Source organism: Bos taurus, chromosome 12, assembly GCF_002263795.3.
Source record: "Bos taurus isolate L1 Dominette 01449 registration number 42190680 breed Hereford chromosome 12, ARS-UCD2.0, whole genome shotgun sequence".
NCBI classification, from domain to species: domain Eukaryota; kingdom Metazoa; phylum Chordata; class Mammalia; order Artiodactyla; family Bovidae; genus Bos; species Bos taurus.
The window spans coordinates 76,108,165-76,126,166 of record NC_037339.1 but is presented as its reverse complement, the minus strand read 5'-3'; the positions used below and the strand labels follow the sequence as shown (position 1 = coordinate 76,126,166).

The window sequence follows — 18,002 nt, the reverse complement described above, 5'->3', positions numbered from 1 at the left end:
GACCAACCTCAGCAAACTTACTGAAAGAAAGTACAACACCATAACAGAGAAAGAGTACAACACAATCTCACAATCTGAGAATCTTGAGTAAACATCCCTGGGTTACACCATCGAAACTACTATTGTGTCAACATACTTTGCTGTTGGCATGACGATTAAATTCTATGATCCCATGGAAAGCACTTAGACCTCTGCCTGATGACTCTTTACCTCTCATAATATAGATAAGAGTAACGACAGAGATAATTTTTTTCTTTAAAATCCTAAGTAACTCTTTTAAAACCAATAACGTTCAACCTATAGACACGTAGTTACTTTTTAGAATACAGATACTAAAAGCCTCCATCACACACACTAGTACACGAGGTTGGATATTTAAGTAACTCGATAACACACACTCATTTCTTTACCAGTCTTGACTCTCCACACTACCTTTTTCTTCTAAACTGCTATTTTACCATATTACTAGACATCTTCCCTTAGAAATTCATTTCTCTCTACACATACTATCTCCTTTAACTGTGAGACCAGACTCTGTAGGGGGCAGCCCAGTATATCACAATAACCAGAGTTCCACTCAACCAGTTGTGCCCGGGGACCCTGAATGACTCTCCAGGCAGTGAGTGAAACGTCACCCCACAAACTCCTGACCTGGGATTTTAAGGGGTCTAGGAGTGCTTTCACTGCCATAAGAAGCCTTATCCTAAGATCCTCTAAGTGAAAGAATCTTTAATATCTTTAGGCAACCCTACTTTCATTGCCAGTTTAGATCTATTCTAACTAGAATTATCTATCACTTTGGTTATCTGGACTCAACTTCTTTGCTGTGAGGTAAGTAAATCATCTGATTGTCTATGTGTCTGTAAAATTGTGAAACTGAACAAAAATTGCCAAGGAAGAGGAATTTGGGAGATGCTCAATTTACAATACTGTTTAGAAAATCAAATGGAAAGGAGGTAGATACCAGTTTGGCTATAAGACTACAGCTGTTAAGTTGTTGGAGTTACAGTAACATAGATGGAGACAAACAGTGTCTCAGTCGTTTTCATCCAGAAACCACTATGCGACATATCTGGCCCCCTCCAAAAAAAAAAAGGAGCAGTGACTTCAGAAGCGAACTTGAACAGAGAGGGGGCAGGGCGCAGAGATCCCTAACATCTAAGCGGGAGGCCGCCGGGCCAGGCAGGAGTCTCACTCTTGTTTGCCCCCCACCTCTTCTTTGTGGGGACTGGCTGTCTACCCACTGCTCTAGAGCCTTTGTCTGCTGATGGCCACCTGCCTGGGCAAGATGAACAGTGACAACAGCAGGGCCCTCCTCATAATACTGGTCTGAGGAACCAGGATAAGCCTCATACCTACTGAGGAAAAGAGAAATGTGTTAAGAATGAGAAATATAGTTTTATCTGTGGCACAGACAAAATCTCATGATATAAGAGCATGCTTTTATAATGGGGATTTACTGTGTAAGTCTATTAACTACATCCTTTCCGATAATTGTAAAATTGGCTTAACTAAATTATATTTGCTCTAAAACTGGCCTCGAGGGCTAAAATAAAAATTCATTTGGGGCTCTTAGTACTTAAAACCAGAATTCAAAAATGGAGCTGAAATGGATGGTTCCATAAGGTGAAGGGAACTCTTGTGAAATCCCTCTTTTGCAAGGTGACAATTTTCTTTCACTCATATCCCAATCTAAGTCAGGAAATTAAAGCTGCAAGAATGATCCCCGAATGAGACAAGTTCTTCCATCTGAATAAAAAATTCATTAGGTTCAAGTATTAAAGAAGCAAACTAGACATACAAGTTTAATTCTTGATCCACTGTTTACTCGCTGCCAAATGGTTTGGGGGAATTCTTTTTTTTTTTTAACTGAAATTCTTTTCCAACGTAAAGTTATTGTGAGAAGCCTGGAAACCCAGAGAGCAATGCTAAGTGCTGTAGTGTCAGGGGCGGGGGGTGGGATGAGGGGGTGGTCTTGTCTCTATTGTTCCTTGCGATTGGCAAGTTTCCTTCACATTAGCAAGTCAAAATGTCCCTGATGCTGACACTGGGCTCAATATTTCATCCATGACTCCCTCAACCCTCGATTTCTTCACCTATGTTTTCAATCATACGTTCAACCAGTATTTACTAAACGGCAGTTAAACACATACATACACAACACATGCAAACCCTCAAGGACCTCAATTTAGAGGAGGATAAAAGGCAAGTAAAGACCCAGTAACAATACAAATACATGCCACTACAGGGGTAAGAAGCCAGTGCTAAAGAACCTTACAGGCACAAATAACCAACCAGCTTCAGGGGTCAGAGAAGATTTCGTGGGAAAGGCAACATCTAACCTAAAGCTTTAAGGATAAATAGCAGCCAGCCATACCAAGAGATGGGAGTGTGCTGGGAAGGGATACCACAGGTTGGTGTAACAGCCTAGGCTGGGATGGAGAGAAAGACAGGGCCCACCCTCAAGCTGTGTCCCTTGGTGCCTTCCCCCAGAGACTGTCGAGTCAGAGAAAGGATTCTCCCTGCGCAGACAAGGGGCCTTTTCTTAATGAGATCTATGCCTTCCCATACCTGCTGACTTCAGCAGCAGGAGAACACTAACCAGCAGTGAATTTTAGAAGACCTGTCACAGGCTATAGGAAAGCAGGGCAATGAAAAGATTGGATCTGCAGGTAAGAGTCTCCTATCTCCAGGTAAAACAGCAAACTCCTATCTTGCATATGAAACATAACTCTGTGTGTAAAAAAGTGACTATAATGTAACTCAGCAATGAGCCTATCACATCTAGTGAATAAATCAATGTAATCACCTCCCAATGGAAAGTCTTTACAGCAGCCAGGGCAGAAAGGGGAGGGTAAGGAACTTGGTACCAGAAGAGACTAGGCCTGGGTATCTGAGCTCTCAGCAAGTCACTGGCCCTCACTGGGCCTTGAATCTCCATTTACACAAGAAATTGTAGCTCGGGGTTGCTGCTTGTGCTTCTAAAACCCATTCACCTGGCATTATCACAATTAAAAGTATTTTAATCACCAAAGGAAAGGGTCTAAATAATTTGTAAGTCACAGATTTACTACAGTTTTGTCGGAGGAAAAAAAGAGCATGTGCCCACAAGTTGTCTTAAATCAAAAAACCAAACCGTTAAGTTCACATACCTTTTAAAAGCTGACAAGTCATGCATAACAAAGTATAAAGATAATTAAAGTTTTAGGACAAGCAAATGAAATTATGATTTTTTTTTTTTTTAAAGAAAAAGAAAAAACAGTTAATATAGCCAAGCAGGCAATGATTGGAATTGCTCACTTCTCTTTTCTTTGCTTTCACTTCCCTTCTTAGGTTAAAATACTCCTAATATGTAAATTATTCCACTCAAGACTCCCAGAGTCCTTTTTTTTGGGGGGGGGGTATTTATTTTTAATTGAAGGATAATTGCTTTACAGTATTGCACTGGTTTCTATCAAACATCAACATGAATCAGACATAGATTTACCATGTCCCCTCCCACTTGAACACCCCTCCCACCTCCCTCCCCACCCCACCCCTCTAGGTTGTTATGGAGCCCCATTTTGAGTTCCCTCAGTCTTACTTGCCATTGGCTATCTATTTCACACACGTTAATGTATGTTTCTGTGTTACTTTCTCCATAACTCCCACCCTCTCCTTCTCCCCAACCCCCCAGCCGTGACAATAAGTCTATTCTCGATGTCTGTGTTTCCATTGCTGCTTCCCAGAGTCCTTTCTTAGCAATTCATAGGGATGTTTTTGCCAAAGGAATTACTTCCAGTCTTCCATGTGATAGACAAGGGATATGAAACACTGGGTACTTAAAAAATAAAGCAAACCAGAGTAGGGAAAGGTATGTGCAAAGCTGAACCAAGTAACTGAGGGTGCCCAAATTTCTACCATTTAGAGATATTTTAGTAGCAAAAAGTAGATATTCGACGATTTTAGGAACTCGTAGTAAAGGGTTCCCACCAAGTGCCACCTTAGCACTTGGACTTTCCTGGTTTAGAGCCCTCACAATCCTACCAGATGGGTATTATCTCTATTTTAGCGCTACACAAACTAAGTAGGAACAGAGGTTCATGGTGTTTAAGTAACTAAACAAAGTCACACAGCTTAGAAAGTGAATAAATTATACTATGAATTCTATTCTAGTCAATATCAAATCCCATTCTCTTTCAACAGATGATGCAGGCTTTAAGCACCAAAGTAAACAAAGTGAAGACATTTTTCTGTGATTCTCTTAAATACATGCCATCATTTCAAAGGGAGCTTATGCTAAGCATGACCTCATAAACAAATCATTTGTGAAAGAGAAAAACCACATCCAGGGCAAAGTCATAAGTTGAAAAAGCCTTATTTCAGCGAGCACTTCCTGAAAGAGACAAAGCAGCAATTGCAGCTGAGCGAGTACCAAGTCCTATACCAAGTATTAAATTTGAAACAACTTTTTAAAGCAACGGAAGAGCCTAAAACAAAAGAAATATAGCGTTTCTTAAATACACGGTTTCTAGAAAGAGCTATTTTAACACAAGCAACTCAAAGATATCTATTTTACAGAACTGTGTTTACCGAAAAATGTTCTTCTCAAACAGCCTTTTGATGGTCAGGAGGTAAGTAGCATTTAATCACTTTTATCACAGATTATCAGAAGTAATGTTGTACTTATTTGTTAACTCTCAAGATCTTTGTTTTATTTTAATAATATGTTGCTGAAATTATGTTGGTGAAGGACCTTCAAATGGGTTATACTGTCATCTTCCTATGTTATTAATATGATTTTCATTTATTTTCAGTATTTTTTACATTAATAGTAAACGTAGTTTTTTTCAACTTACAGAGACTGTTGATATAATAAATTGTAAGTATCTTCAGGAGTCTTTATCACTTGGTTTTCAATTACACTGTTTCAAAGAATGTCGAAAGCTTTTAAAACACTGACTTACAAGCTAATCGTTTTTCAATATTTATCCAAAACTGTATGTGTGTGTATGGAGTACAACCTGTATGGTAATGCCTTTAAAACACATGCATCACACAGATTTTAGTCAACCTTAAGCAAATGAGCACAACTGTTCATGACATAATAAAGTCAGCTTGAGCCCAATGAGGAGGAAAAGATTCATTCAGAAGAAGTTTGTAAGTAAGGAATTTCTGGGACAAAAATCAGGGATGAGGATGGGTGGAGGGAGTTCTGAGAAAAGGATACAAAATGTCATTTATATTATAATTTCTATTGTGGAAAAATTCATTGAAAGTTAAAAATAAGAGCCAAGTCTCTAAAATGATTATGTTTGTATGATACTAGAGATTTAACTTCTCTATGTAGTATTTTTCTCATTTTATAGAAATTAATATTCCAGTCACCCCAATATGTGGAAATTTTAATTAACACAGGCTTTTAAATGTATAGAATTCTACTTCAAAAATCGTATTTAACCTAAATATTTGGCAAACTCGGAAAGGTAGGAAGGAGAGAGGGAGGAAGAAAACAAAGTCCTATCTTGTCTGTCCACAGCAACTGCTCTAATCAATTTTAAATTACTGCCCACGATGTCACTGAGCAGATGGCCCATCTCCCCCACAGTTTTCACTAAAGAGCCTCAGAGCTGAACGAGAGGAAGCCCACTCTGCAAAGTGACATTTTTGAAGGAAACTTTCTTACACCTCCTTATTTCAGGGGGATGCCACGAGGTTCCATCTGTGTGTAGCAAGTCTATTTTTAAAGTCACTGCTGCTGATGTTACATCGTGGGTGATGGAAGTATCACACAGGGGGGTGGCAGGTCAATGATATTTACAATCACAACTCCTTTCCAGTAGAAATGGGCATTGCCGGTGGCGTGAGGAATAGAAATTATACAGTTTCTGCAAACACATAAAGTCACTGAGTGACTTCTTGTTAATAACTACTTGTCTCAGACACTCCTTTTTTAAAAAATTAAAATTGACAAACAATACTTACCCTTCTGTATCTAGGCAGAGTGAGGAGGTGAAAGCTACTATCCTAGAAACAGCTTATTCTCAAGGTGGTGCGCTCTGTGCTCCTCTGAGGCCGTGACATCTCCTTCTGGGACACTGGTAAACACCATCTGGAGGATTCAGCATTAGGCAGTCCCAACTGTATGTTAAAAACTAGCCTGTCTGTTGTTTTTAAGAGTCAAGCTCTTAATCTGTACACCATGGCACAAGAACTGCTGTTTCTAATCTACGATAGCTTAGAACATGATGCTATTAAGAACTGTTTGCCACTTTAAAAAAAAAAAGCAGATTTAATGGCCAATTAAGCAATGTTTCATTGACAAACTAGAGAGTAGCTACTGTGGGTCACCCTGCCAAAGGTTCCTTCCTGCACTCAGCCATCAATCCAGCAAACTGAGCACCTACTGTGTATGCATCAGGCAGTGCAGACAACACAGCGGTAAGAAGGAAAGCCTCCAGCTCTCAAATGAGGACATTTGAGAACTCAATATTCGATAGTCAACCAGCTGTATGGTTTCTTTACTTTCTAGTACATAATTTATACATTAATGTTTTATATTTAATGAGTAATAATCCATTATACATTAAAATTATACTTAATGAATAAAAATCAGACATTACTTAGTTACCAAATATTTAAACAGAATAAAGATGATAAAAAGTGACAAGCTTAAGAGTCAAAATTCAGAATGGCCTTTCCCCAAGTAGTCCCTAACAAAGGATACCTAATACAGGAACAACGGCTACCCAACCCCATACTACAGGGAGACAGAAAATGAATACACTGGCCAGTGCATTGTGACACACCAGACCATCCTAATGGGCTAGTACATATTAGCAGTAATATCCAGGGAGTGTATTTCTTAACAAATACTAAGACATATATATTGACTCTACGACATAAAGTACTCTCAAAATCCACTGACATGCCAAGCTGAATGTAAGAATGTTAAGCATTTATTTTTCAACTAAGGTCTCATTCCTATTTCTCTTCTACAGTTTCTAAGTGTCATGCCCACCAACGAGCTGTAAGATGACCACCCCTCACAGTCAAGCTCAACCTGGCCTTCCTATCGACCCACATCCAGATGAATACAAGGTGGCAGCCCTCGTCTTCTACAGCTGCATCTTCATCATTGGATTATTTGTCAACGTCACCGCCTTATGGGTTTTCAGTTGCACCACCAAGAAGAGAACCACTGTGACCGTCTATATGATGAACGTGGCGCTACTGGACTTGGTGTTTATAATGAGCTTACCCTTTCGGATGCTTTACTACGCAAAAGGTGAATGGCCTTTTGGAGAGTACTTTTGCCGGATTCTTGGGGCTCTCACAGTGTTTTACCCGAGTATTGCTCTGTGGCTTCTCGCCTTTATTAGTGCTGACAGATACATGGCCATCGTACAGCCGAAATATGCCAAGGAACTTAAAAACACGTGCAAGGCCGTGATGGCGTGTGTGGGCGTCTGGATAATGACCCTGACCACCACCATCCCACTCCTGCTGCTCTATGAAGACCCAGACACAGCCTCCTCCACCCCCCCTACCTGCCTCAAGATTTCTGACATCATTTACTTAAAAGCTATTAATGCGCTGAACTTCACTCGACTGATATTTTTTTTCTTGATTCCTCTGTTCATCATGATTGGGTGCTACTTGGTCATTATCCATAGTCTCCTTCACGGTAAGACCTCTAAGCTGAAGCCAAAGGTCAAGGAGAAGTCGATCCGGATCATCATCACGCTGATGGTGCAGGTGCTGGTCTGCTTCATGCCCTTCCACATTTGCTTTGCTTTCCTGATGCTGGGAGGGGATGAGAACAGCTACAACCCCTGGGGAGCCTTCACCACCTTCCTCATGAACCTCAGCACTTGTCTGGACGTGATTCTCTACTACATCGTTTCGAAACAATTTCAGGCTCGAGTCATTAGCGTCATGCTGTACCGTAATTACCTTCGGAGCGTGCGCAGAAAGAGCTTCCGCTCAGGTAGCTTACGGTCACTAAGCAACATAAACAGTGAAATGTTATGAATCGTCACTGTTTGCCTTCAAGCTCTTTAAATACACTTTACTATCTATCTTAGGGTCAGTGGATAATCTCTAGGATATCACCAAGTCCCTTCTCTCCTGGAAAAAACAATAAAATAAACTTAAAAAACCCTTCCTCTTTTGTGGGATCTTATTATTGTGGTAGCATAATTAAATATATCGAAACATTCTAGTTCATTATTTTTATATTAAAAACTTACATAAAACACTTGCATGAATGACTGGGAGAAAAGCATCCAATTCCTGTTTCAGATTCAAGCCTTATCTAAATACATCATTGACTGTTTGGATTTAACCCTATGTGCAAATAAGAATTACATGATCTCAAATAATTGAGCTACTGTTTGAAATAATTTGAATTATTTTCCAACTAGATGCAGCTCCTTTTGGTTTGATTTACACTCAGAAATGGTGGTCTAAGTTCAGTTCTTTGTGTTCTAAACATAAAACTTCTGGGATTCCTATAAAAACAACTATATTCAACACATCACTGTTACTGATGTACAGCAAAATCTGCAGAAGCAAACACCCGAGGCGTGATATAGGTCATTGCCATCAGCCCTCCCCTCCACTGAATTCATTTTCCTTCGGAAACAGACTACAGCCACTCAATAAATACTTACTGAGAGCCTAGTATGCGCCAGACTCTACTTCAGACTACTGGGGGAAACTGAACCTGAGATCCTATTTCTGCCCAATAATCTAAGTTCATTCCCATGACATAAGGTTTCTGCTATATGGTGAAATATGTTGTTCAGTTGCTAAGTCACGTCCTATTCTTTGTGACCCCATGGACTACAACACACGAGGCTCCTCTGTCCTCCATTATCTCCTAGAGTTTGCTCAAATTCATGTCCATTGAGTCAGTGATGCTATTCTAACCATCCCAACCTCAGCTGCCCCCTTTTCCTTTTGCCCTCAATCTTTCCTAGCATCAGGGTCTTTTCCAATGAGTGGGCTCTTCATATCAGGTGGCCAAAGTATTGACGCTTCAGCATCAGTCCTTCTGATGAGTATTCAGGGTTGATTTCCTTTAGGATCGACTGTTTTACTAGTCAGAGACTAGTAAAACTTAGGCTTGGATTCATATCCAAGCCTTATCATTTAATTCCTCCTAACGAAGTAACCAAGTGACTTCTCCATTTAAAAAGGAAAGGAAGTCAACTATAATCTGTAAACATACTATTCTAAATATTATGAAAGCACATAAATGAGTCAGCAGTAACTTCCTCTTTGCCGAATAGCCTGCATGACTCTTAGCATGATCATCTCCTAATGGGACTAAGAATCAGATAAATGCACTGGCTATAAATATATTTCTATAACATGGGAAAATAAATATTCTTAAAGAAAAAAAAAAGAGATAAACACAAAGGAACCCAATCATAAAATAGCATTTTCATACCAGAAGATCTCTTAGATGGTCTTCCTGTCCAGTCCTTCTGCTTTAAATATAAAGAAAATGAGGTCCACATAGGTTATGTGACTTGCTCGGCTAAAGCACCAGCATTAGAAACCAAGTTTAGCTCTCCTTTCATGTCAAGCACCAATTTCTCAATAGTAAAAAGCAAACAAGCTCACAGAATGTAAACATTCTCATAGCTACGTAACGAAAAGGAGTCAAGATGGTACTGAGAGAAAACCACTTGAATTTTTTAGCTTTATTAGTCGAGTGAGCAAGACACTTAAATATCATTAAGTGAATATTGCTAAAACAAGAGAAACCTCTATTCGATATGTGCTATACAGTCACAGCCTACTCTCACCTATACAGATTAATCTGCTCTTAGATAATTTATTAAATGCAACTTCTCTGCAATGACTTTTCTTGATGAGAAGAATTTGAGAGCACATGATACAACTAAAGTCTTTATCAACACAAAGTCCAAAAAGCGAAAATGTAAGTCACGGTTCTTACAAAAAAACAAAAACAGTTAATTAAAAATAATTTTATTCAGCATTGTAATCAGATATACTTTAATATGATATGTAAAACTTCAAATTCTACTTATTCTGGAGTGATTTGATTCTGGGAAACTATATAACATCTACATATAAATACTAACAATGAAAAAAAATAATAGGTATGTAAGGACAGGTGTGTGATAAGCATGGGTTACTGGAAGAAACTAATATATAGCTACTTTCAAAACCTAAGGGTTGCGTTGTCCAATTATCAAGTAACAGTCATGAGAATCTATTACATGCCAGGTATAGTTTCTTTGTAAAGCACCAGAAAAAGAGATGAAGGTGTCTATGGTTCCAAGACCTCACCTTACAGTCTTCAGGGGCTACAGCACAACCAAGGCTACCCCTTCCACATTCCTGAGGGTGAGGCAGCGAGTACGTAACGGAAAGTTGGTGCGCCCTCAGTGGGCTGGGAGGGCGGCACAGGAGGCCCAGGTGATGACCGTGATGGTGCAAAGCAATCAACACTAACAGGGATTGTAATAAATGTGTTGGACTATACATAAAAGGACGAATAATCCTGCTGAAGGACAACAGGGTGCAGAAAGAAAACCAAGAAGATACAAGAAAACAAATAATACAAGAATGACCAATGGGAAACTCTGGATTGGGGTCAGATTATAAAGGCTTTGAAGGAAAAGAAAAAAAAAAATATATATATATATATATACACACACACACACACATACAGGATGGGGAAGTTACTACTGCTAGGATGTTTGCACAGGTTATTTAGTTCCCTGTCAAGTACAGACCCCCCAATTTACATATGAGGATTTTCTACAAACTGAGCTCAGGAAATAGAACTCGAGAAGTAACTTGCTTATGACGACACACAACACACGGCAGAGCGAGGAAACCTCAATTATATCTGGTCTACGTGCTGGCAAAGCCTAAGTCATTCACACTATTCCAGACAGCCTTGATGCCATCTTGGAGTTTGATTATTATTCTGAAGAAAATAAAGATCTAAAGGTTTTTAAAAGGAAGATTAGTATGGTCAAACTTCTATTTTAGAAAGACAACTTCTGAAAACAGTGCATGAACTGCTTTGGAGGTGACAGGTAGACTATTTAGAGAATTATTATAAAAATCTAGGCAAGAAAAGTTAAAGACTAGTTAAGACTGAGATAACGACAATACATAATGAGGGGTGATTCACCCAGCACTTCAAACGAATAAGGCTCAGTGACCCACTCCAACGACGAGAAAAGGGAAAGAGTTCCAGCTTGGATGACTGTGTAGATGGAAATGCCTTCAATTAAAGAGTACAGAAGGAGGAGGAGATGAGAGCACAGAAAGAGAGGTGACCAGAGGAGGTGACAGCTTCTGAACACGACGAATTTTCTTGGAGTCTGAGAAGCCATCAGGAAATACAAGTAAAGATCAGGAAAGTAATATGAACTGGAAATGGAGAACTGGGACACAAACAACAGATGTTAACGATAGCTGAAGTCATGAGAGTGGACAAGATGGCATAGAGGAAGCTTTTGGCGTAAGTGTGAGAAAGGAGCTGCCAAGAGTTAATAAATAAGCTCAAAAAGGACCAGGAGACAGTAGTATGCTAGCACTCAGGAGGGCAGGTTATTTCATGAAATAATGGGATGCCAAAAGCATACAGTGTGCTATTGAAAGGTCAAATAAGACAAGTGAAAACAAGCCACTGGCTTCAGAAATCAGTTGGTCACTGATGACCTTTATAGTTTTAATAGTGGTGAGCTTTAAAAAGAGAGAGACACAATTAAATAAGAAGTGAAGAACTGTTGGGAGTGCAGATAAATTTGGCACTGATGAGAAAGAAAAAAACATTATATGGAAAATACGGCACATAATGCACATACACCACACTGACCAAAAAGTTTCCTGAGTTTTTGAAGCTTTGCTACCATCAAGTAAAAGATACATTTATAAAATGCAAAGTTTACTTACTGAAGTAAAGATTTATATTCCAAGAAGTCTATGTTTGAGAATGCTTCAAGATTCAAATAAGCCATATAATAACAGAAAGGGAAATATTGTTTCATTTAGGTAATGTCTGAATTAACATCCAGTCTTCCAAAGGGGATCCTATAACTTTTGAATTTACTCAAATTTGCAATTCTTGCTATAGTTAAGATATAAATAGGCAAATGCCTTCTTGCCTTGAGAATTGGTTAAACACACACACACACATTACCACCTATTTCAAAACTGAATCAATATTCCTTATATGTACCAGTTAGGATTCCATAAAAAAATATCATTCATTACAAAGAAATAACTGTCACTCCACTCTCCGTACAACAGAAAAGAAAGTCCTCACAAGAAGACAACGTAAATAATAATCAAAAGCCATGTTACTACCCACCCCCTCAATTTATTCTAACACAAACATACATGACATGCATAACCTTTCCACAACTCAATAGGTCTTAGAAAGAACCAAAAGAATTGGTCTCGATGAGAAATGTGTGGGAAAAACTAATGATTCAGTAATGCTGCTTATTTTCTGAATCAATACAGCATCATTCCTAATGACTACACAATCTTCCACAATAGCAGAATAGTTGAACTTCTTAATCTAACTGCAATCACAACCCATAAAGCTCAAAAACTGCATAATTACGACACAGAACTTTATGTCTCCACTAAAAGATTATTCAGAATTAAACATTCATAAGACAACTAAAAATCGACACTCATGCCAATAATTCAGTAAGTCCACTACAACTGTTAAGTATTAAGGACGTAAGTGTGAGAGCTGTTAGATCACTAGCCGTATTTTAAAAATACAGATCCAAAGTGAAGCTGGATCAAGATACTTGCATAGCCTAAGAGTTCTCAAAAACACATACTGAAAATTAAAATAAGGCTTAAATTAGTACACATGAATTTTTAATATATGGTGTCTTTATTTCACAGTATCTCATTTCTTAAATACAGCCTCAGAAACTTCATTCAGAGATGTTTCAGTATCATTTGTATGTGTTAACAACTCTGCTCCTTGCTGCTAGTTATTTCACAAACTAATACATGTTTTTTCATTTTGTTTTTAAAGAAGACCAACACAATATGAAAGCACAAACACTCTACAAGTTAGGCTGCCCGCTGCAGATTGGGCACAAAGTCATAACCTATTTATTTTCTTTTATATTTGGCGGAAATTTATCAACAATACCATTTTACAAAAGCATCATTCTTCAGAAGCCTAATTTCAGACAAATTAATTTTGTTTCCTAACTGAATCTAATTAAATGTTGTATTTTTGTGTTTAAGTAGTTGAAGTTAACAAAGATGAAATTTAACTATGAAAACACAATTGTATCTTCAGGACCAGAACAGAAAATTCATTTAAAATTCTCTAAAATATGAGACTTGAAAGCTGAAAAAAAAGACTGAGAATAAAATCTATTTTTCAGATCTATTTTATCTGCTTCAAGAACATAATGAAAATGTAGGTATACACTGGATTTTTTACATATAAAATCAATTTTTACTACATCTAAAAGCTTAAAATATTCTTTACTGACTTTCATGTACAATAATGCTTTAAATCAGATTTACATAGTTATGAATTAAGCTAATCTTTAGGAGCTACTTACAATCCAGAAGGCAAATTCCTGGCCATAGTGACACCAAAGGAATACCGCACAGCTTCAACAAGGATGAAGTCACCCACCACTGACAAAACCCAGGAGCCCAGCAAAAAGGACTAAAAACAAAACAGGAAGAACATTAGAGGGAAGAAACTTCTAAAAATAACCTTAATCAATTAAAACCAACTCAGGTTTACACATATTTTTTTAAAGTTTCTTTTTTGTTCCAAAAGACTTTTCAAAATGAGGGATTAAAACCGTATTGATCAAATGTTATTAACTTCCATAATTTCTAAGTATGTTGAAGAAAAGATATTTATAGCATGATTCATTTTTACAAGTAATGCACAAACTATTAAGCAAATTGAGTGATTAGAACTATATTAAAAGTCCTAATTAAAGTGGTTATTGCCCACTTGCACTGATATTATTATCTATTTTCACCATTATTATTATTTTATTATGCTAAAGGCTTCAATTTCAAATTTTTCTTTGGTTAATGTCCATGCTCCAAGTCAGACAGAGGATTATGTAATAAAAAGACAACTGTTAAAAATAACACCAAGCGAATAAAACTACTTAAAAATAAGAAAACAAATATCTTTTCCCCATAACCAAAGTAACAAAGGGAAAATACATAAAAACTTACTGCAAATTTTCTGCTTCCATATCTTCTTTCAAATATCCTAAAATTATAAATAAGCAGACTACTGCAGAAAGTATCTTTCAGATCAAGGCAAATTATTCTTCCAGAAATCAACCTCCAGATCTATAGATGGGGAATTAAAAAAGAATAACAAATATGAGTAAGCTCTGTTGGGGGTCTCTTCGTTAGCAAATTTATCATGTTTACTTCAGACTGCTTATTTTTAACACTCTAAGCTCAGATCTCCCAAGGCAGAACTGAAACTCTCCATCTCTGTAGCAGCTCTTAAGAGACGCATACTGAGGGCATCCTAGGAGGTTCTGGCAGGAGAGTGGGGCTATTCTCACTCCTGGACAGAGGATGGTTGTCCTCTACCCAGGCAGGCCCCAGCCCTAGAGCGCAGATGCCCACAAAGTGGTCCAGGAAAATGGGACTGGTGTCAACCCAGCCAGATGAACCAAAGTAACACCACCCCATGATCGGAAAGGCGCCAACTCGGGGCCTCAGGGCCCTGACACTCCCTTACGAGCAGTGTTTCTCAGGGCTGGCCAGATGCTAGAATCCCCTGGGGATCTTTCTAAAAAGTACACCAACTCTTAGGCTCTCTGACTCAGCTGGTCTAGGGCAAGGTCTGGGCATCAAGAAAGAAAAACGGTTATGTAGGTGATTCTACTGCATGGACAGGGTTAAGAACCATTCTATTACAGCAACTGAAATCGTAACGGAAGCTCTACGATATTCCCACAGAAAGCAGTAGTATAGATAAATAACTCAGTCATAGGAACCTGGTGAAGCCCACCTGAGCAATGGCATTAATGACATCCTTATGAAGAAAAAGCGTCATGCTCAAGAATGGATTAACACACCTGCCAATGCAGGAGAGGTGGGTTCAATTTCTAATCCAGGAAGACCCCCACATGCCTTGAAGCAACTAAGCCAGTGCACCAAAACTACTGAGACTGCAGGTCGACAACTAAAGCCCCCATGCCCCAGAGCCCCTGCTCCCCAACAAGAGGAGCCACTGCAACGCACAGCCCAAGAACTGCAGCTGGAGAGCAGCCCCCACTCGCTGCAGCTAGAGAAATGCCCCTAAAAGACAAATAAATGAAAAATTAAAATGTTTTTAAGAAAAGAATGGACTATCATGCTTAAAATGACTAATCAAGAATTTAACAAAGAAAAGGTGGCGATTATAACCATAATTTGCACTAACATTCTGTGATACTGTGATTTATAAATTAGAAATGGGGCTTCCCTGGTGGCTCAGCTGGTAAAGAATCCACATGCCAGTGCAGGAGATGCAAGAGACCAAAGTTTGATCCCTGGGTCAGGAAGATCCCCTGGAGAAGGAAACGGCAACCGGCTCTGCAGCAGACTGGGGGACTATAATACAGGCCATGGGGTTGCAAAGCATTGGATATGACTGAGCACACGCACGCGCTCACACACACACACACACATTTAAAAATATGTGTTTGGTTTTTGCCTGTTTCTAGCACAGAACTCTTAAAGCCCTTGGAATTGCCAAAGTGAAGAAAGCCATCACAGTGTCTTTTGTCAGATTAATGAGGTGACTTTTGGAAGCACCTAAGAATGGGGACTGGCTTCCAGGAAACCAACCCTGTAATTAGAAGGTTGGAACCTTCAGTCCCACGTCCTGACCTCAGGGAGTAGAGGAGCTGGAAGGTGGGTCAACTAACAGATGTCCTGTGATGTAATCAATCCTGCCTGTGTAATGCCCTGGAGGAGGGCATGGCAACCCACTCCAGTATTCTTGCCTGGAGAATCCCCATGGACAGAGGAGCCCGGCAGGCTACAGTCCACAGGATCGCAAGGAGTCAGACATGACTGAAGCAACTTAGCACACCTGCACGCCTGAGTAATAAATCTACATAAAACCCTTAGAAGGACAGGCCTCTGAGAGCTTCCCGGGTGATGAATACGTAGAGATTTGGGGAGAGTGGGGCAAAAATCCAAGAGAAACTTCTTATTGATTTAACCACCACCATAAAAGAAATTCACATACTCACAATCTGCTAGAGCTGAGAGAGCTTAGCACATCTAACAGATGCTCAAACTGAGGCAAGTTTCTGCAAATATTAAGTATGCAAACTAATCATACCAACAAAACAGATTTAACAGTTTAAATCTCTTGAAATTAAAAATCGCATTTCCATAGTAAAAGGTGAAGTTGAAATGTGCAAAAGGAAACTGGAAATACTGCAACTGCTTCATTATATAATCTGCTTTGCTGAAAATTATCAATAAATACAACTGGAAAAATGACTTGTTAACGGGATAGTAATAATAAATATTTCTTACAAACTGAGAGGCTATGAGACACTGAGACTGGCAGAAAGGAGGGCAAATCGGAGACGAGAGACTTGCTTTCTCCTCTCCCAGGGCCAGTGGAGTGGCGCTCACCTGGAAGTCGTCCTTGACAGCCTGGAGGTCGTACACGAAGAACCTCTGACAGTGCGGCAGGACGAGGGCCAGCAGGAGGGACAGGGCGCTGGGGACCAGTAGGAGACACTTGGACACAGGTGCCTTGTCTGGGGGGAAAACAACATGGCTTTCAGAACGCCTGTCCCTAAGATTCTACAGACCATACGGGTGAAGAGCAAGAGAATTCACTTCTTTTGAATTAGGATAAAGACAAAGTTCACATGCTCTGGAATTTAATTCTTGTTTACATACATTTTCAAAACATCGCCCTGCAGAGGTAAGTGATCAAAGGGCGCTGGGAAACTGCTGACGGGGGCTTTGTTGTCATCTGGTTTTTATATGAAACCAAACCAAGTTTACTTTCATAGACTACCTTTCAGAAAAGCAGCCACTGAAGTGTAAAGAAACAGACAAGCAGGCTTTCCATCAAACTGACCAGTCAGCTCTTGAGCATGACTGGGATTCACGTACATAAACACTTATTTTAAGAAATTTAAGCTGCTCAGTTGTGTCCGATTCTGCAATCCCATGGACTGCAGCCCACACGGCTCCTCTATCCATGGGATTCTCCAGGCAACAATACTGGAGTGGGTTGCCATTCCCTTCTCCAGGGGATCTTCCTGACCTAGGAATCGAACCCAGGTCTCCTGCATTGTAGGCGGATTCTTTACCATCTGAGCCACCAGGGAAATTTAAGAAAAGGTTAAAAGTGCTAACACGGCTGACTGCAGTGGCCTGCTGAGATTTTCCACAACGGGCACCCCCAGAGCCTTGTCTGAATCTCACACAGCCTTCAAATGACAGCTCGGTTTCCACTTCCTTCCAGTCAGTCTCTCCCATTTTAGGGGGGGGCTTTTCCCCAACCCCGCACCCCTGTCTCCAGATACTACTTTACCAGTCAGGGTCTGGAACTTTGCCTTCCTGACTACATTAAAGATTCCCAAGGAAGAATCTTCAATATGATTCTCTTCTATATGCTTCTGAATGATGGCTATAAAGCCTAGCACAGCTCCTTGAGGGAATGAAATATACAGATCATCAACACTCAGGACCACAGGAAAGCGTCACCAAAAGGGACACTCTCAGATCATGCGAAGCGCACTTCAACGGTATTCATAATAAATTCCCTGGGAAAGAATCCACTGGTCACAGCTGGTGGTGTGGTTACCGCACTTGTTTACGTATGTAAAAATAGCTCAACTATTTCCTCTCTGGTAAGGTCTTACCAACAGCTAAACTCAAACCACGGGTAAAGTCGCTGCATACTGCCTCCACCACTAAGATGCAATCAAGGCTCCAGGGAATCGAAAAGCTAACAGAGCTCCCCACCCTCTAGA

The 18,002-nt window shown here is 39.6% G+C and overlaps 2 protein-coding genes across 6 annotated transcripts in view; one reads left to right on the top strand and one right to left on the bottom strand.

Annotated features, from left to right (window-relative positions):
• Positions 1-18,002, bottom strand: part of UBAC2 (UBA domain containing 2) — a 170,469-nt gene that overhangs the window by 123,940 nt on the left and 28,527 nt on the right. Inside the window, 3 exon segments of one of the 2 annotated variants that reach the window (NM_001103344.1) lie at positions 13,581-13,690; positions 14,224-14,343; positions 16,645-16,772. In NM_001103344.1, the coding sequence (NP_001096814.1) occupies positions 13,581-13,690; positions 14,224-14,343; positions 16,645-16,772 (358 nt within the window). 2 annotated transcript variants of the gene reach the window in all.
• GPR18 (G protein-coupled receptor 18) lies at positions 154-8,145 on the top strand. 4 transcript variants are annotated; one of them, XM_059892101.1, is made up of 4 exons: positions 154-831; positions 2,494-2,672; positions 4,561-4,613; positions 6,981-8,145. In XM_059892101.1, exon 4 carries the CDS (start codon positions 7,015-7,017, stop codon positions 8,011-8,013), a length of 999 nt encoding a protein of 332 aa, XP_059748084.1. In that variant the 5' UTR covers positions 154-831; positions 2,494-2,672; positions 4,561-4,613; positions 6,981-7,014; the 3' UTR covers positions 8,014-8,145.